At 38.5% G+C, this 21,123-nt stretch overlaps 1 protein-coding gene across 2 annotated transcripts in view; it reads left to right on the top strand.

Annotated features, from left to right (window-relative positions):
- DNAH7 (dynein axonemal heavy chain 7) overlaps nucleotides 1-21,123 on the top strand; it is a 220,400-nt gene that overhangs the window by 179,065 nt on the left and 20,212 nt on the right. For both annotated transcript variants that reach the window (XM_064485137.1, XM_010979732.3), the window contains exons 52-59: nucleotides 274-400; nucleotides 1,547-1,741; nucleotides 3,245-3,337; nucleotides 7,378-7,554; nucleotides 8,181-8,342; nucleotides 10,553-10,753; nucleotides 15,779-15,940; nucleotides 19,852-20,037. In XM_064485137.1, the coding sequence (XP_064341207.1) occupies nucleotides 274-400; nucleotides 1,547-1,741; nucleotides 3,245-3,337; nucleotides 7,378-7,554; nucleotides 8,181-8,342; nucleotides 10,553-10,753; nucleotides 15,779-15,940; nucleotides 19,852-20,037 (1,303 nt within the window). The remainder of the gene's footprint in view (nucleotides 1-273; nucleotides 401-1,546; nucleotides 1,742-3,244; nucleotides 3,338-7,377; nucleotides 7,555-8,180; nucleotides 8,343-10,552; nucleotides 10,754-15,778; nucleotides 15,941-19,851; nucleotides 20,038-21,123) is intronic.

A 21,123-nucleotide genomic window follows, 5' to 3' on the forward strand; every position in this document is an offset into this window, starting at 1 on the left:
ATTGGCTTTTTTTTCCAAAAAGAAGATTAAGTTTTTTAAAAAATCAGTTGACGGTAAAAATGCGATGCTACTGAGGTGTCCTACATTGTGCAGCTCTCAAATTGGTGCCCCCAGTTAATGAGGATCCTTGATTGGGGAGTAATTGACCAGAAAGCATATTAGAAGAGCATACATCTAAACGGTTTATAATAGGTTTCCTTAAGAGCTTTTTTTTTTTTTTTTGAAAGGGTAATGCATTTTTATTTATTTACTTTTCTTTCTGTTGACCCTTAGGCTTCAAATTCTCAAGGATCACTTCACTTACTCCCTTTATGTTAACGTCTGCCGATCCCTCTTTGAAAAGGATAAACTCCTCTTTTCCTTTTGTCTGACTGTAAATCTGCTGATACATGATCGTTTGGTCAGTACTATTTTAATTTGTAGGGGAAAAAACCATATTAATGTCAATTCATTAATTTGTGAATTTATATGGGAATATATATAAAAGGATTGTAAATAGTTCATTTTTTAAAAAGCAGGTAAGTGCCACAGCTTGTTGTTTGTTTTTTTTTTTTTTAATTTGGGTGGGGGTGATTAGGTTTATTTATTGAAAAAAAATTTTTTTAACAGAAGTACTGGGAATTGAACCCAGGACCCCATGCATCCTAAACATGCCCTCTACCACGGAGTTATACCCTCCCCCTATAAATAGTTCATTAATAATAACTATCATAGTTAAGGCAAGGCATTACAACTAGATGGAATTTCACGGAGGTGGAAAATAAGTAGAGTTCATTATATATTACTACTTAAAATTTTGTATGTTTTAGTTTAAAGTAGTTTCTATCAGAATCTCATATAAGTATGCCCATAAATGTACTAAGTATATTGATATATGTACACCAAGTAATAGTATAAATGGTAATGTTTTCAGGAATTTTTGCAAGTTCATCAAATCTAACCATTGGGCTTAACAATACTATTAATTTTTGCTGTTTCAAATCTATTTACTTAAAATATAGGAAGCACTTTCAGAGTGGAAGAGAGGTATTGTATAAATTCACTACTTTATGCACTTACATGTTTAAGATTTATTGATTTCATATGGTGATGTATTAGTTGAATTCTGAAGGAGTAAAGTCTTCATTTTTGCATTTCTTGGAAAAATTTCAAGCAGTACCTCATTATATTTTATGGAAAATCATTGAAAACATGGCAGGTTGATGGCTGTCTGTCTTGCCACAATTTTTAGAGCCAGTAAAACTCTAAGCAGTCATTTTGGAAAGCATATATTTAAATAGAATAAATTCAGATTTTCATGTTTAGATCATTAATTCTGGAGGAAAATGAACAAACAGCAGCTGTCTAGAATGGAACGATTTTGAAAACTCGTTATAAGGGATACAACTGTTTTCTTACGAGCAAATACTGAGCTATACGAGTAACTGTAGAATTGTATAGGGACCACACCTGAAACTTGAAAATCAGTCAGTTCTTTCAAAATGCTTGTGAATTTACTCTGTACATGATGAATTCACCTCTGTTCATGCTACTTTGTTTTCCAAAGATTAATAAAGCTGAGTGGAGATTTCTGCTAACTGGTGGCATTGGACTGGACAATCCTTATACCAACCCCTGTACATGGCTTCCTCAAAAATCTTGGGATGAAATCTGTCGACTAGATGATTTACCTGCCTTCAAAACCATTCGTAGGGAGTTTATGCACTTAAAGGATGGATGGAAAAAAGTATATGATAGTTTGGTATGTTTTTAACCCTCTTGCTTATTTCAAAGTTTTAAAATGGGGAAAATTATGCCAAATAATTTATTCTTATCTTTGACTAAAAACAAGATTTAAGGATGCTTTAAATAGCTGGTCAGATATTAAAAATCAATGTTTCGAGTAAATTATCCCCACCTTCTAAACTGGCGGTTGTGTTTTCACTTCTATTCAAATTCCTTGAAATGTGTAGAATGCAAAAAAGCTGCGTGGTCTTTAAAAATACTCTTTTTGAATTTCCATGCCAGGTTTTGATTATCAACTTAGACCTTGGCAATCATAATGGCAGATGAGTTAAAATTTTACACAACAGCTATTGTTTAGATTTTCTGAATGCCAAACACAAATTAATATTTTTGTCCTTTGAGAAGAGGGAAAGGCTAATAATTCTCAAATGATTTTCATGAGACCCTGTCTTGCTAATCGGAGACTGTCACAGCTAACACATATCATGATTCTCAACTTCCCTCCTGGAATGCATGGAAACTGTTGCCTTCCCTCACTTTTTCTTTAGCACAAGGGTTAATATTTTGCCAATTCCCAGTTAATTTTTTCTGTTGCTTCTACTCTCTTGACATTCTGCTTTCCTTGGGTTTAATAAGCAACAGCACCGTTTGGGGGAGGTGGGAGGAGGAGAGAAGGAGCCAGACGTGTGGAGAACACTTTTTATTTGGTTACCTATTTGTTTTATTAACACATGATAATGAGATTGTGTCTGCACATGAATTCAGATATTTTGGGCTGGATCTCTTCTTTTTTAGTAATAAAAATATACTTCCCAGAGACGAATATGTTTTTGTGGAGTAGTTCTTTCTAGTTTAAATAGAAATTTTATTTACTCCACTGAAGCATCCTACATATCTGAGATCCTGCATAGCCTTTCCTGAAGTTTCAAAGGTACAAATGTCTCTTTCTTTTTCAATGTTTATCCCTTCTCCTGGGATCTTGATACCTCTCTTCTTGTATATTTTTCATCACACTCTTTTGGCTTCTTCTTTACTATACACATTCTCAAATACCCCTTTATTTAAAAAAAATCAAAAATTGTTCAAAACAAGAAATAGCACAATAAGCTTTAGTACAGCATCCTTCTTCTTTTGTAATAAATGTTTACTTTTATAAATAAATAATAAGAGCAGTTGGTAGGTTTTAAAAATGCTTTTGGAGAAATGGTGGGAAAAACGTTTCTAATGCACATTTATTTTTTTAACAAGAGGGTTCATTTTGTCTATTGATTAATATTTATATTGACATTCACCTGCTTAATTCATGTCCTAGTTTTGATTTTTGTACTGGCATTTTAAATTTTCTTTTCAGATCTTATTTCATGACATTCCCCCAACCTAATAAAATTTACATTAGCATTCTTGATTTCTCTTGGTCATTATATGTTTTCTCTAAAAGTTGGTCTAAAAGTCAAAATACTGGGTTTTTTAAAGAAATAATCTTCCAGATAACATTGAATTATATCCACTGTCATTTTAGGAACCACATCATGAGGTCTTCCCTGACGATTGGGAAGATAAAACAAGTGAGTTTCAAAGGATGCTTATCATTCGTTGCTTGAGGCCAGACAAGGTAAATGTGGGCTTTGAAAGCTGTCCAGTGATTCGCGTCCCTCCTCTCTATGCAGTCCAGCCAAATAGGTGTTTCCATATGTAATCATGGGGGAGGGGAAGGAGCCTGGTGGAAATAACACCACTTCCTTCCAATGCAGCTATTTTGCAAAAAGTTTGTGTGTTTATTAAAACCACACTAAATGAGTAACTCACCAGATTTTATTTTATAGTTTTATTTATGTTGTTATTCTTCCTTTTAACGTAGGCTTCCCCAGTACCTCACAATCTACTTTCTTTACAGGCAGTAATTTTATTTTTATTCTTATTGCGTCAATGAAATTAGTCAATGGTGTTTACATGAAACTGATTTACTAGAATTTCTGGCTTCTCAAATGCTATCCTAGACACAGTTCTTTGTTGGCCTTTGGAAAGCTAGTAGAATATTGTTTTTAAGACATTCATCATTGCTGACTACAAAGGAAAATGTCAATATTGTTAGTTTTCATTTCTTTAAATAATAAATTATATAACCAGTGAATCTGCTGACCTGTTATATCAGCAAATTTCAGTATCATCAACAGCCTCATTTGTATTATTAAACTCTGAGACAACGAACTATTCACTCAAGTATAATGAACCATATCTGCAGAGAAACCCACATACTCTGAGAAAAATGTAGACTTTAGGAGTGTTGGTAAAAAATTGAAAAAATATCCTAATTGTCCACTGTTACTATTCAAGTAAAAGTAATACATAATTCTTTCAAAACTTAACTGTATTCACAATTTGAGTTGCTAAGGAATGTAAGATAATACTTCCATTCTAACCAAAAAAAAAAAAAAAACTGAACTTAGATAATGAAAACATTATTTTTAAAAAAAATGGTTTTTCTACACATCAGTGATAATGTAAGATAGAGGCCCTCTTTTCTCTGTAAACCATAGTCTGCTCCAGGAGCACAGGTAATTCTTGCGTGAGTTGGCAGTTTGGTCTTAGCCAGGGCCAAAGTGTCCACTGGGCACAAGGCCTAAGGCCCCAATACTCTTAGGGGTTCATGACAATGTTTTAATTTCTTTTAGAAACAGAAGACAAATCAGTCTGTATTATATTTGTAATTAAACCAGAACAGTTGTAAAATACAACTTTTTATATTCATTGATGGAAGAAGGGGTGCGCAAAGTGCTGAGAATCCCTGCAAGTCATAGTCCTGCCCAGCTCCTAGGTACTAGGAGCACCTACAATTGTGGAGGAATCGTTGTTAAATCGACAAAACATCCTCCCCTGTAGTGGCCCTTTTAAAAATCAGTCTTCATGGAAACTTTAGTGTTAAGCCTCGGAAGTTTTCACTTCAAGTATTAAATGTGGAAGAATATGAAATGCTTCAAACTCTTGCCTAATACGGGTTCCTCCTGTATAATCTTTTATCAGAAATTTTCAAAGATTTTCAGTTTGTTTTCTAAGCTAAAGACTGTTATCCTAAATGAATCTGCATGTACCGTTGGCCTTCTCCCCTCAATATTTGACAAAGACATTTCTGTTCATATTTTATGTTAAATTTCATTAAAAATGATTAATGAGCTATTTCCTAATTGCAGTAGTTTATAACTATCTCTTCCCCAGTTTTATGTGTTTAAAACTTTGACATTTTAATCTGAAAATATGCTGAGCTACCAAATAGATCATCTGATTACTTTCCATAATCACTCTCTTCTTAAAGTGTGTTTGACGGAGGGGATGGAATTAGATAGTCAAGCTGAGGGATTTGTGTTTGTATCTTTTTGTTTGTTTTTTAATCAATTGAGGTTCAACTTATGGTTTCATGCTTGTCTTAGCTACTCGGTACAATGCTTTAGCACCTTGTCTTATAACTTTTTCCTATATGTTTCCATATCTCCTCTAGAGTTTTCCTTGGCTAGGTGGGTCAGTGTAGACATTAATGCAACTTACCAGAGTAAGAGTTTCTGGTTCTGCTCTCCTGCGTACACTCGAGGTGGGGAGATTGTGGCCATAAACCTTGCTTTCGTGTGTGAAATGTGAGCAGAAGTGTCAGGGCAGAAGCATGTAACTACCAGTGTGAGATTACCCAGAGTAATCCCCTGCTTTCAAAATTGTGGAATCCCCTGTTGATATTTAAATGCCATAAACAGGCTGCACTGCCCAGCCAGTGCAGGGAGAGTTAGTTGCCTGGGCACCTGGATGACTTTGCTGGGACAGGAAATGAGCTTTTGTTGTGTTAAACCACTGAGATCTGGAAATTGTTTGCTACTACAGGGTAATTCAGTTTTTCCTAAGTGATTACTAGTTACCATTATTTATACTATCACACCCATAATCCCTAATAGAGACATAATTAGTGGTATGCTCTGAGATTACTAGAAACCTCAAAGCCTTCAATTTGGCTGTTACCAGGTATTTTAATTTCTAGTGACAAATTGTTGACTTTTGAATCTATATATTTAAAAATAATATATGGCTATTATACTTTGAAAAGAATGATTTTCCAAAGCAAAATGATATTAGCATGCCATAGAAAGGAGCTTTGTCTGACTTCACTTAATATGATAATCTCTAGGTCCGTCCATGTTGCTGCAAATGGCATTTTATTCTTTTTCGTGGCTGAGTAATATTCCATTATATTTATATACCACATCTTTATCCAGTCATCTGTCGATGGACATTTAAGTTGCTTCCATGTCTTGGCTATTGTAAATAGTGCTGCTATGAACATTGGGTTGAATATATCTTTTCAAATTAGAGTTTTCTCCAGATATTTGCCCAGGAGTGGGATTGCTGGATTATATGGTACCTCTATTTTTAGTTTTTTAAGGAACCTCAGTACTGTTCTTGATAGTAGCTGCACCAATTTACATTCCCACCAAAAATGTAAGAGGGTTCTTTTCCACACCCTCTCTAGCATTTATTACTTGTAGACTTTGTAATGATGACCATTCTGACTGGTGTGAGGTGATACCTCATTGTACTTTTGATTTGCATTTCTCTACTAATTAGCAAAATTGAGCATCTTTGCATGTGCCTGTTGGCCATCTGTATGTCTTCTTTGGAAAAATGTCTACTTAGCAGAAAAGACCATCTTTCTGAGAATCTTGGTATCTGCAGATTGCTTCTGCAGTTTGCTTTAAGTTCAGAAAAGAGAGCTGGTGGAATTGCCATCCTAATTTGGAGCATTGTGTGGACACAAAATTCCATCCTTGGATATAAGCAGGTGTCCAGTTGGAGTGATTCTGAAACTTCCAAAAAATTCTTTATGTTCCTGTCACTCCATTACTCGTCTTCCTGGGATATGTTTAGGTACTTTGTTATGCTAGATACAGGGACACTTGTTTATTAAACCTATGTTTATCACTTGTTTGGCTCATGGTTAGCTGGAGCCACTGCCCAGAGATGCCAGGTGTAAACCCTTCATCAGAAGAAGGAATGATGTGTCTGGTGCTGTACATCAGCCGTACTGCTTAATACAATTCTACTCCCACATCAGTGCCTGAGAGGGACCCCTAACCTCAAAGTTCTGCTCTTTCTCAAACATGCTCCCAGAAAATGCACAGACATGTCAGAAAGTTTCTGCAAAGTGGTTTTGCCTGTTTCTTGGGAATAAGACTTGTTTCTGTTTCACAGTTCCTTTCCTTTTCTTTCTTTTTTTCAGCCAAATCAGTTCTTTCTTGGTGGTATTGTATTATATAAATCATACTAGAATTTTCTACTTTTGAGTTGTTGACTTTGGAACATAGTGTTTTAAAACTTAAAGAGTTAAGATTTCTTATATTCTTTATCCACAATGTGTTAAGTACTCAGTGAAAGGAAGAAAAATGCGTTTGAGTTCTGGCATCACTAACCATCCACCTTTTATTATTTAAATAATGCAGAATTTCTATCTAAAATACAACTATATAAAGTGATAGCTTTGCCTCTTTACCAACATTTATCAATATCTAAGTGAACATAGGTTGTGTCCTTTATTTTAAAATACCTTTGAATGTGAAATCTTTAAGGTTTTAGGCAGATTTTGTATATTCCTCCAAATATATTCTTGTCCCTTTCTAGATTATTCCAATGCTGCAAGAATTTATAACCAACAGACTGGGACGTGCATTCATTGAACCACCCCCATTTGATCTGTCCAAGGCATTTGCGGATAGTAACTGCTGTGCACCGTTGATTTTTGTGCTGTCTCCAGGGGCGGATCCCATGGCAGCCCTTCTAAAATTTGCTGATGACCAGGTACCTTAAAAATCTGTTTGGTGTTCTGTTGCTTCAACCTGATTGTGTCAGTAAGCTGGGGACCCTCAGACAGGGCCTACGGCTCCCAAAATTCAAAACCTCTTCCGAAGAGGCATTCAGGTGGTAACTGCCCTAGAAATGAAGAGACCAGGGAGTCCTGGACACCGTGCCGAGAAACTGTAGATGAACTAGGATGTAGGAGAAATGTATTCCAGGCAAACATTTCCCACAGAATTCTTTAAGTAAACTTGAATGGGACTAGGGGCTAATGGTTTTTTCACTCTGAATTTTATGCAATAACCAAATTAGTTAAAATACAATTATTCAAAGATCTGGAGGAAGCAGGCTAAGTTCACCTGTCTATTCATAGTTTTCGGCTTTGGATTTTAGGAGCTGCTGTGTGATAGCCAGGCTCTTCGTCTTCTCCTTGTATTAAAAGTTAATTTTTTTTGTCCCTGATCTCAACAATCAAAGGTCCTAGGGAGTTTTTCATTTATTACCATGGCTGTTTCCTACATAAATTGGCTTGCTTTTTATTTTTAATACTAACATTTCCTGCAATGATAATATTGATTCCTCTTTAAAATGTGATTTTTAAATAATCTCTTCACTGTTCTCGTATACAGGGATATGGGGGAACAAAACTTAGCTCTTTGTCTCTTGGTCAAGGCCAAGGGCCCATAGCAATGAAGATGTTAGAAAAAGCTATCAAAGAAGGAACCTGGGTGGTTCTTCAGAATTGCCACCTTGCCACGTCTTGGATGCCAACCCTCGAGAAAGTTTGTGAGGTAAAAATGCAAGTTTATTTTTATAAGACTGTAGTCCCCCAGTGTAATTAGCAGTAGACACACCATCTAAGCAACTCCATTCCTGTCCTCTGCTTTGAGGGTTACAGGTCAGTGGCATGGCTGGACTACAGGGGAGATGGGCTCACGCTGGGAACCAGAGGATGAGAAAACACATGGTCAGGCCTTGCCGAATCCCTCCTCCTAGGGATACGGGCTCATCCTGTGGGTCAGAAATAATCCTTAATCCAGACAAGCAGCCTCAAAGATGGGAATAAACTACAGGGTAGGCAGAAACCAAGTTACTTTTTACAGCAGTGGACCAAAATCAACAGAGGAGGATTTTCAGGGCGAAATTTGTGTGGCCCCCTCTACCCAAAGGCTTCGAGGATGTAACTTTTCTGCAGCTCACTTCCCACCCACTTAGCCAGTGACCCTGCTGCAGAGGATCAGTCTGAAGCCGAAGGAGCCCCCCTCCCATCCCCCGTGCAGTGGGCCACGGTGCTTTCCTGTTTTGGTGGGCAGAAATCCCAGGAAGAAAACCCTAGCTCAGCTGAGTAAACAGAAAACATGGCGCTTGATTTCAACAAACATGGAGAAAAATACATCCATCCATTATAATTCCCCGTGACCCTTGCCCTCTCCTCACTCGGTCCCTCGGGCTACTAGATTTACTCTGTCTCTAAGGTAGCTATAACTTGCACTACCCAGACATCCAGCTGACACCTTAAGGAGCAGACTGCATGGCTCTTTATGCCCCTTGTCACCACTTTGTTTTGTCTGTATCTCCCACTGGAGTGTAAGCACTGTTTTGTTCTCTGGTTTACCTCTAGCCCTTGAATAGTGCCTGGCCCATATGACATCATCAGTATGTATTTACTGAACCAGTGAATGAATATTGATTGCTTCACCACTTCAACCTTTCAGTGGCTTGCCATTGCTTGAAGACAAGGTTCACGCCCCCAATATGACATACAACACCCTTCTCCACCTGACCTTCATCTGCCTCTCGGGTTTCATCTGCGGCCACTTTCCATCTTGACTTCCGTGCACCAGCCGTTGTACTGTCTTTCACTTTCACTGGGAGCACACACTTTCACAAGAGTATAGGCCTCCAAAATAGACGTTTTTTCCTAACTGAAAAACTATTCTTTAATAGTATTTGCCTTGCCAACATCTCATGCTTCAGGCCTTCTCTTAGAGGTTTTATATTAGTGCCTGTTTCCTCAGGGTTCCTCTCTCTCTAAGCTGTTCTCATGACCTGTTGAATTGTATCATATATACCCATCATCCAAGAGAGAAGAGCTTCCCCTAAGGGATGGTGAACTTGGTTCAAAGTCCCATGAGTCAGGCTACTTAAGTCACTGGGCATAAGGCAGCTGGTAGGAGGAAAAGATGGTGGCTTCACCATTTATTAATGAACGTGGGTACCTGTGTATCCTTCCAGTTCCCTCACCCACCCTTCACCCCATGAGTGCTCAAAATTTTTTTTTTTTTACTGACAAAGATTTGCAATTTAAAAAACTTCCATACCACTGACATGGACAATTGCAGGAGGTAGCAGTAGGCAGTGCGACGGAACAGGAGAGAGGGAGGGGCCCATGATAATTATTCCAGGGTCCTTCAAGGTTCTGTCATGAGTGAGTGTTCTCTCCTCCTCCACAGTGCAGGCCTGGCTCCCTTTAAACAGGTATGCTAATCCGTGATAAGTTTTCATGTTTCAGGATATACCAGTTCCTCTTACCTTTCAAAATGGTCTTTTTTTTTCCATCCTTACTTGCTTTAATATTGGTTTGTCTTAGTCCATTGCTTATTCACAACCTGGCTATAGCAAGGAGGCATCATTCTTAACCTAGCTCTGGGGCAGAGAATTATTTCTGTAAATATTTCAGCAACATCAGCAAAGATATGAAAATTTTTGAAATCTCTTAGTCTTTATTGTGGCCAACTCTGAATTCCGTACTGCCTTTGTAAACTTTACAGCCATATCATGGAATTGTATCAGGGAGAGTGACAGCACCCTGGGTCTTCTCAGTGAAATAGGTTTGTTTCTGCGGCAGAATCAGATTTTAAGGCTTCTGCTTTAGACTGCAGCAATAAGCCCTGTTTTGTAAAAATGCTTCCTCCCACTTCCAGCCCAGCCCACACACATATGATCTAGAGATTTTCCTTGCATTTTATACGCCTTTTGTATCTCCTTTCTTTTGTTGCAGGAGTTGAGCGTAGAAACAACACATCCGGATTTCCGAATTTGGCTGACAAGTTACCCGTCTCCAAACTTCCCCGTGTCTGTACTGCAGAATGGAGTGAAAATGACCAATGAGGCACCGAAAGGTTTACGGGCTAATATCATTCGATCATACCTCATGGACCCGATCTCTGACCCCGAGTTCTTTGGCAGCTGCAAAAAGCCTGTTAGTAATGGCTAAGTTGTTACCTCGGCCCTGTAAAGCAACCCAAGTGGCCCCCGGTGATCACGGATGTGTGTGCCGAGTAAAACTGCAAATTAAATAGGCCTCCCACACTGCAGTGCAGTTGGTTTTGATTACTGATTATTGACTGTACTGGAGTCAATTTTATTAATATTTTATTTTAATTTTATCACCAGTCTCATTCCTGCTCAGCTGAGATCTTGCGGGGTGTCATGAATTATACAGCTTCCTATTTAGAAAGTCAGCTGTAAGCCATTCCCAGTACAAATCTGCAAGATTGGAGAATCTTGTTTCAGCATATTAACTGAGCCCTTTGCTATTTGGAGCCATATCTTTAAATTAAAACATAAAAATATTTCCTCCTTATAACTGTAATGAGAATCAAAATGATTTTACTCCCTTATTGATGGGGCTCATAAGGGTCTTTTTTTTTTTATTATTTTAGCATCACCAGGCAAGCAGGGAAGCCACCCACTGCTTTCATGATTAGATTTCTGTGTGTGAATGTCTGTGACCTAAAATTGTTTCATAGTGTTTTGCCATAATTAAAAATAGAAGAGGCTCTTTTTAAGAGGGGTTATGAACCTCGGTAAGTTTTTGCCATTAAAAAGCTCACACTTCTTGATGTTGGATTATGTTTTAAGTACACATCAAAAGAGTGCATTAAAAATAAAGGACTTTCATTAAACAAAAGTCTGGGGTGCTTAAAAAAAAAGGGGCCTGTGTTTAAAATTAAGTCAAACCTTATCCTAAGCATCCAAGACCTGCTGTGTGATAAACTTTTGCACTGATTGACCCAGTGAGAGCAAGTTACTCCCAGGTAGGTGGCGAGGGCATTTCTGCCTATGATGTCTGGACACAAGCCCTTTTGCAAAATTGTACTCCCATTCTTCTAGATCCAGAGGTCTCTCCAGCGGCAGTCACACAGATGGAAAGGCTAGACATTTATTTTTTGTGTCTAAACCCAAACCAAAATGTCAAATGCAGAAGCAGCACACCATATTTTTTTCTGTTTTAACTTTTTATTTGGAAATTATTTTGAACTTACAGAAAAAATGCACATATAAAAGTACAAAGAACAGCCCTATGCCTCTTAGCTACATACACCTCCCGTTAACATGTACCATCTGTAGGTAAGTTAGCTGTGTCACTGCGTTTTATTCCTACATAAATACTTTAGTATGTGTTGCTTAAGAATAGAGATGCTGTCTTACCCCAGTAAAGATACTCGTTTAGTAAATTTAACGAAGATACACAATTGTATCTAATCTACTGTTTGTGCCCCAAATTTGTCAGTTGATCTAGTGACGTCCTTTAGAGCATTTTCCCTGTTCACCTCGGGATTGGTCCAGGGTTCCTGTCACATTAAGTAGCCATGTCTCTTTGCCTCCTTTAATCTGGACCACTGCCTCAGCTTTCTTTGTCTTTGATGACCCTGACATTTCTGAGGAGTTCATCTCCCCCCATTGTTTTTAATAGAGCATTTCTCACCTTGGGCTTGTTTGATATTTCCTCGTGATTGGGTTCAGGGTCCACGTTCTCAGTCCCAGTACTCCATGGGTGAGCTGTGACCTCAGGGCATCACACTGGGAGGCCCACGATGCCCCGTTCTCCCTCACTGATGGTACTCATTTTGATCACCCAGACAAAGGGTTGAATGATTTCTTCACGGTGTAATGACTGCTTTGCCCCTTGCAGCTAATTATCAGTCCGTGAGGAGACATTTTGGACCATGCAAATATCCAGCTCCTCATCTACCCTGACCCAGATATAGTAGCCAGTGATGGCTCTTGCTTGACCCAGCAGTTCCATGGTGATCCCAACTCCAGCACTCCCTCCGCATTTGACACCTGACCTGCTATTGTCAAAAACAGCCCTCCCTGCTACCCCACTTATTTATCTTTTTTTGGTGTGGACTCATGAATTCCTTAGATTTTTTTTTCCAGTGGTTTACAATTCATTACTATTTTTGAGTCTTCCTGCTCAAGTTGTCCCTAAATTGGTCAGTGGGAGCTCCTTTTATACTTGTTGTAGGTCCTATCATCCATCCATTCATGCATTATTATTATCATTAAGCCTCTTTCTGGCACAAGATGCTCCAGTCTCATTTGTACCCAAGTCCTGGAAACTGCCATTTTTCTGAAGAGCCCTGATTCCTGTTTAAAGGGGAATGGTATTAGAGACCAAGATCTGGGTGCTAGATGGGCTCATTGCTATGGCATTTATTGTCTGTGGGTCTGGTTTGTTCAGCAGAGAACTTGGGAATATATCCATGCACTCACACGCATATGTACAAACCTATATACACACACATAGACGCATACAAACAAGTCTGTGTGCACACACAATCACATACATGTTTTAGAAGTAACGAGTTCATAGCAATACCTCCAGTTTCTGTCCATCTATCCAGGGTTGGTTCTTGCTTTTCCTCATTTCATATTGGCCTGGCCTTTCTTCTACAGTGAGAAGCCTGGCTCCCGCAACATCAACACATTGATTGATTTGTTCAGTTCTCTAATATATCCAAAAGAGCTGCAGAATTACACAGCCTGTTTACCTTTACTTCTCCTACCTGTGTGGTTAAATTTATGCTACTTTACTTTTGCCTCCCCCTCTCTCTTTCAATTTTATTCCACGGGGGAAACATTCCCCCCTGCCCTTGGATGAAACCTTGGGCAGCCTCATGGCTTTCCTGCTTACTGTCAGGTAATAAAATGACCTGTAGTCATTTTAAACTGCAAAGCCAGTCTTGACTCAGAAATCAGAAAGTGCAACACAATATATTAATCAGTACTTCAACTTTTATTCAAAACATAGGTTTGAACTCTCTAGCACCTCGCCTGGGACCTGTGGTTGGTAAGCTTCATGCCCCTGGGGAAAGAGGCTGGAGTTGGCATCTGTGTTTTGTTTTTTTTTAATTGAAATATAATTGATTTCTAATATTGTGGTTAGTTTCAGTGTACAGCGAAGTGATTAGGTTATTTTTCTCAGGTCATTTTCCATTATAGTTTGTTACAAGATATGGAGTATAATTCCCTGTGCTAAATAGTAAATCCTTGTTGCTTGTCTGTTTTATGTATAGTAGTTTGTATCTGTTAATCCCATGCTCCTAATTTACCCCTTCTCTCCCTCCCCCTCCCTTTTGGTAACTGTGTTTGTTTTTTGTGTCTATGAATCTTTGTGTTTTGTATATAGACTCATTTGTTTTATTTTTCAGATTCTACATGTAAGTGCTGTCATATAGTGTTTGTCTTTCTCTGTCTGACTTACTTCACTAAGTTTAATACTCTCTAGGTCCATCCATATTGCTGCTAGGTCCATCTTCTTTATCCAGTCATCTGTTTATGGCCACTTGGGTTGTTTCCATGTCTTGGCTATTGTAAATAGTGCTGCTATGAACATTGGGGGTGCATGTATCTTTTTGTATTAGTTTTCATTTTTTTCTGGATATATACCCAGGAGTAGGATTGCTGGATTGTATGGTAACTCTATTTTTAGTTTTTTAAGGAACCTCCATACTGTTTTCCATAGTGGCTGCACCAATTTACACTCCCACCAACAGTGTAGGAGGGTTCCCTTTTCTCCACACCATCTCCAGCATTTATCCTTTGTGGGCTTCTTAGTGATGACCATTCTGAACAGTGTGAGGTGATAATACCTCATTGTAGCTTTAATTTACATTTCTCTAGTAATTAGCAGTGTTGAGCATCTTTTTGTATGCCTTTTGGTGCATCTTTCTTTTTATGACTCCTGCGCGCAGTAGCTGCTGACACTGAATGCTCTGTGCAGAGTGTGTGCAGGGTGAGGCAGGAGGGGCAGAAGCTCCTGTTCCGGGCTGCTGTTGCCTGGAGCTCTTCAGACCTGGTAGGGATTTAAAGCTGTCTTTTTGCCTCGTGAGTTCTTTCATGGGTCCTCCTTCAGCTGCCCTGCCAGACTTCTCTGTGACCCCATCACCCTGGGCAGAGCCTCCCCTTCAGCCGGCTGTTCCTGATTCCCCTCTGCTTTTGGTTCTCCAGCCTTCACTTCATACAGGTTCTTACCATTGGGGTTTTCCTTAGCCAGTGACACAAGTCCTCTTGACCAGGAAGTCCTTAAAATGACCGCTAGCTGAGCATTCCTAGTCCAGTTCCCATCTGCTTCTTGGGATTCACACCAGATTAGCCTCCCGTCTGAGGGAGGGCTACTGATTTCCCTCCCATGGTCTACGAGTCCGTGGCCACTGACTGTTCCACTCTTTCAGTTTGGGAGTTCTGCATTTTCCCACTCCATCCCAGCTGCCGGGGACATGTATCAACTCCCTGAGCAGCCCCATTGATTCACTCTCACTAACTTGGACCGCACACTCCCTTCTCCCTTGGAGATGAGGATGAGGGGACTCCCAGCACAGCAGCTGCTCTTTCTAAGGAAATCTGCTCACAAATCCTCTCTCAATCTCTGTTTTGACCATTTTTAGATTCTCCTTGTGGAGGGTATGAATGAGTAATACATTGTGTCATAGTTTCTGATTTCTGAATCAAGGCTGGCTTTGCAACTGACAGTTACTGTAGGACTTTCTGTTACCTAAGAGGAACCAGAAAAGCCATGGGGGCTACCCAAAAATTCAATCCCAAAGTGATTGTAGAGCTGCTTCGTTAGTTTGAAGCATCTCCTTTGAAATTTCTCCATGATGGTCTAGGACCAAATGTTGGAATGTATACATCTTGTCTCTTGATGCTTCTGTTGAAACCCCCCAAATTCTGTAAGGTAACGTGAAATTAGACCTGCTTACTATGCTTTCTAAAAACCTGGTGTACGTAGGAGACATGTGTGTCAACTGAACATGTATACAGATGGGCATATTTTTGCCTAAATAGCCAGTAGAAACAGTTAATTCTGTTTTAGTTTTACTTTGAGATGGATATATTTACAAGCAAAAGGAATTAATTACTTTGATTTTAAAATTTGATAGGCAGAATGCAATGTTGGGGAAAAATAATGATGTCACACTGTTTCTTGTCATTACAGGAGGAATTCAAGAAATTACTTTATGGCCTCTGTTTCTTTCATGCTTTGGTACAAGAGAGACGGAAATTTGGACCGCTGGGGTGGAATATTCCTTATGAATTCAACGAGACTGACCTAAGGATCAGTGTCCAGCAGCTCCACATGTTCCTGAACCAGTATGAGGTATCATGACAGTCCCTGCAAGGGCGTTGCTTCCTGTGCTCTTTATCACATGTTTGTACAGTAAGCAGGGACTTCTGATTAATTTCTACTCTTATAAAATGAATAGCAAGATGGTTCCCAAAAGCTTATTAAGTAGGGCTTTGTTATAACAGGGGATTATAACTGCCATTACATGCCAGGTAGTTGGGATATCAGTTTGTCCATTAGAAACATGTTTTATCATTTATTTTGACATACAAATACCTATGGGAAAAGTAATTGTATTGTACGTATTTAGAAAAGGATTTTGAAAAGACCATCAATCAGCCAGTCTCCAAAATGAAAAAAACAAACTGATTTCCCCCTGTTTTGGAGCATGACTTTATTTTTAGAGAAATGTCACTATACTTTTATTCCAGAGTTTGGGCCATTTGTCCCAGATAAACTACTTAAGCCATTGGTGTTAAACTGGGAGGAAGCCAAACAGTGTAATGTCACATCAATGAATTTCATTCCCTACTGTTCTCTCCCTTCTTCTCTCCCTGTCCCCCACCTCACCCTGTTTCTGTCTATGCTTTTCTCTTGTGAGCACATGCACACACACACACACACACACACACACACACACACACATACATAAACACACTTTCTCTCTTCACTAGTTGTCTGTCAGTTGGATATTAACATGTTTGTGCTTTTGAAGAACTTGGTGAATCAATCCAAGTGTCCTACAAGGGTATGGAATTTTTTTGAAAGCGAATCTTCTAAATTTTGAGAGGATTTGTTCAAAATTAGTTGGAAATCTTTAACTAAATCAATCAGTGAAGTATCAAAAAACTTTGCTTTTTGAAACTTTTAGTGAATTGTGTTTATTATTATTTTTTAAAAGGCTTACAGACAGGAAGGTTGAATTCCATCTCTATAAAAACAAAGGAAAAACAGAACAAAATATTGAGAGCTCAAAGGGCATATCTAAATTTATGCAAAGAGCCTTTCATCTGGTCTTCTGTGTTTCTTTGGACAAATTCTTATTCTTTCCTAAAATGAAATTAGTTGAGAAGGCCTTTGATTCTGCAGCATTAAGATTTGGTAAAACATTCAAAAGAAGCATAGATTTGATGAATTCCTTTCTTGTAGTTATGTTTATTTTAAAAAAAATATACTAAGAAACAAAAAAATTAATCAGAGGGAGAATAGCTCAGTGGTATAGAGTACCTGCTTAGCATGCATGGGATCATGGGGCTCATATCCCCATCACCTCCATTAAATAAAAATAAAAATTAATAAATAGATAAATAAATAAACCTGATTACCTGCCCCAAAAGAAAAACAAAAACAGAATTAAATTTTTAAAAACATGCTAAGAATAGAGGCAAAAGTATAATGATGCAGTGCATGTGGAAGTATTTGAGCTAAAATAATTACACTTTTCAATACAAATGAAAAGAATGAGGAGCTCCTTTAATTAGCAATTTGTTCAAGCACCTGTAGAGTATATTCTAATTTAAAATAGTCTGTAGTGAAGAGTTAATTAAAAGTGTCAGCAATTTAAAATTTAGTAACCGTAAAATGAAACTTTATAAAAAGTTACAGACAATTTTATTTTAAAAATTTAAAACATGTGTCATTGAAAAGTATGTTCTTCAGGAAAATATCAGAGATGTGATTTGAGAGAGATGCCTAAGAAGCTAAATTATGTGAATATATACTTTAAAAAGAAGTTATTCTGCCTAACTCTTTAAGATAATCATAAAAATTTTGCTTCAGTTTCTTTGTTATTTTAAGAAATCATCTTATTTTGAAAACCATGTTTGAGTAGGACTACTTCTAGGCCTACCAGCATGCTAAAATCGATTTGTCAATATATATGTATACTATATTAAAATTCCGTAATACTGATTATGTTTAGTGCTCACATTCACTCTCAGAAGTTCTAGTTTGGACAATAGTATATTTGGTCACCCTAGCTTTTTCGAGATCTGAGCACAGAAAAGGAGGTGAGCAGCTCCGCTGGATGTGACTGGAGAGATTTCGCTGAGAAGGAGGTGCTTGGCACTTAAACAGTGGGTAGAGGTTTTCAGGTAGACAGTGAAAGGAAGCAGTAACAAAACTTTTTTTTTTTTTTAAGTGCATATAGCGGAAAAGATTTGGTTAAATACAAGCGATTTGGAACATCCTTGTATGCCTTGCTGATTCAGGATTATTATATTGTTATTGGCGTGCTTTTAGGAGAATATTTGCATTTTAGAAAGACTAGCAACAGAGTGGAGAGTAGATAAGAGGGACTTAGATGACAGCCCAGTTTTAGATAATATGAGTTGATTTGTGTCCCCACCCCCAACAAAAGATACATTGATATTCCAATCCGTGGCACCTCAGAATGTGTACTTACATTTATTTGGGAATGGAGTTGTTGCAGATATAATTAAGCTAAGATGAGGTCATACTGGAGCAGGGTAGGCCCTTAATAGAATATGACTGGTATCATTATAAGAAGAGGGAAATTTGGACAGAGAGAGAAGACAGCCATGTGAAAATGGAGGCAGAGATTGGAGTTATGCTATGAAAAACCAAGGAACCCCTGGGGCTACTGAAGCTAGAATAGGCAGGAAGGGTCCTCTTAGAAGCTTTGGAAGGAGTGTGGCCCTGCCAACACCTTTATTTCAAACTTCTAGCCTCCAGCACCGTCAGACAATCAATTTCTGCTGTTTTAAGCCATCCGTCAGGAGCCCTGGGAAACTTAATACAGGAGATAACCCAGGCAAGATACGGTAAGCATCTGAGCCAGGGTAGGGAACGTGGAAGAGAGATAATAGATATGTAAGGAAAAGGATTAAAATGACTTAGATATTAAATGCTAAGGGCAGAGGGAGAAGTCTCAGTTAATGTCAGTTTTTGGGTCATTCATAAGCATCTTGAAATTCTGTGTGCTGAAGAGTTTAATAAAAAGCAAACAGGAAAAAATATTTCTACAAACTTGTTATGTACAGGTTAATTTATAAAAGAGGTTATACAAATAAACCTATTAAAACTTTAATAGAAAAAATAAATGGGTAGATGGCTAGTTTACTGAAGAACAAGTGTTATTAAAATATGAAAAGATTATAAATTTCATTAGTATTCTAGGAAATGCAAATTAACACAATATTAATTGTCTTTGGGCAATCAAATTAGCAAAGATTTTTAAACTGATTTGTATAATTGCTACAGCCTTTCAGGAAACCAGTTTGGTGACATTAATTAATTGCTTTTTATAAACTTCTTTCCCTTGACATTGTAATTTCCTTTTCGGGAATATAGACTAAAGAATTATTAGAAATTTTGAGGAATGTATATTTAAATACAATTTAACAAAGTAGAAAATTAGGAGCAACTTAAACAGTCACTAAAAGGCAGTTATTAAAATCGTATTTTCAAAGAGTATTTCATGAAACTGTAAAAGATATTTCATAATATGAGATTTGGTGAAAATTTTATATGCAAAATTGTATGTACAGTATGATTCCAATTGTCAAAATATGTACGAATATAAAAAGGTGGTGAAGGAAATTAACTCTGTCTCTGAATGGTATTGAATTTGTTTTGAATGTCACTCAGCAGGACACGTTTTTCAAGGATGGGATTGTAGTCTAATTTATTTTGTTTCAGGCACATAGTAGGCAGTCCGTTAGTCCTGTTTGAATAGTAGGTGAGTTCACAGGTTAATAGAGGAGTTCTCTTCTCTGCATTGAGTGAATGGAAATGACAAACCAAATAAAAGCAGAGAGAGCCAGCCGGGAAATCTGTGGCAATTAGCTGGGAAGTACGTAAAGGGAAATTCCGGTGATGCAGCTTTCTGTTTAATAGCATGAGCAAACAGGAGCGCGATTCTGTGTGATGTGCTCCTGCTAACCCCTGACCGGTTTAGCGACGGGAGCTGCTCTGGCCCCTAGGAACTGCCCTACGACGCCCTGCGGTACATGACTGGCGAGTGCAACTACGGCGGCCGCGTGACGGACGACTGGGACCGGCGCACGCTGCGTACCATCCTCAACAAGTTCTTCAACCCGGAATTAGTCCAGAGTCTGAGCTATAATTTCGACTCTAGCGGCATCTACTATGTGCCTCCTTCTGGTGACGTAAGTAAGGATGCCCTCCGAGGGAACTAAAAGCAGTGAAACAGGAAATTCCTCTGATTCAGAAAATGGTGATTTTTCTGGAGGCTTGGGTTTTTTTGTTAACCACTATGTGTACGTTCTGCAGTCTTATAGGGACAGGGCAAACCCCAGGCACAGATGGGGTTGGTGGTTTCCTGTTTGCTGTGATGTGAGGAGTATCAGAAACGTTCCTCACCCAAGTGTAGCTTCCTCTGTGACCTGAAGTACTGTGAAATCAGCCCTTTGGGTAAAAAGACATTGTTATCAGTTAAAATGGACGTGCACCTGACAGGCATTACAAAATAGTATTAACAGTAATAGCTACTATTTAGACCGTGCTGATTGACAAAGCAGTTACATGTAGTTATCTCACCAGAGCATCAAATGAGCATTGCTGTAATTATCCTTTCCCTTTTACAAGGGGGAAGGCAGGTTCACCTGCCCAGGGTCCCACAGGTAGAAAGGGGCAGGGGGTCACAGAACCACCTGCCACACGCCCACGTTTCCTTTCTGCTATTATTTCCAGTCCTGTCTGGTACAAGATGTGGTATCTGCCTTCAGATTATCGCTCAGTAGACTTCTAGGGGCTGACTGCTAGCACAATTAGTTTGGTTCTTATTTTATATCAAGAAGTCAAAAGGGCACATTTGAAAGTTAAACTCACAGCCACATGCAACAGAGGCACATGCCATAACCCCATCGTCCACTAGGATGAGTGCTAGCTGAGGGTGGACATCGTTAGGGATGAAGAGAAAAATCAGCCCCAGAGCCCAGGTCAGTGATTGGGTGGGGCAAGTCAACACAGAGAATCGTGAGTAGCAAGATCTCCAGCGATGAATTGTCAAGTGAGAATAAAGCAAGAGGAAGTCAAGTTATGTAACATATCCATATTGAAAAAACAGCAGTGGCCAATCTCCCCACCTCCATCTCCATATGTATATATGAATGTATATGATTATATGAACATCAAGATAGGTATGGATTTTGATAGAAGTTCATGTAAATAAAATATAAAATATGTGTGCATATGCATAAAAGATAAGTCATGTTAATGGTGGTAATCTCACC

This window comes from Camelus dromedarius, chromosome 4 (genome assembly GCF_036321535.1).
Source record: "Camelus dromedarius isolate mCamDro1 chromosome 4, mCamDro1.pat, whole genome shotgun sequence".
Lineage (NCBI taxonomy): Eukaryota > Metazoa > Chordata > Mammalia > Artiodactyla > Camelidae > Camelus > Camelus dromedarius.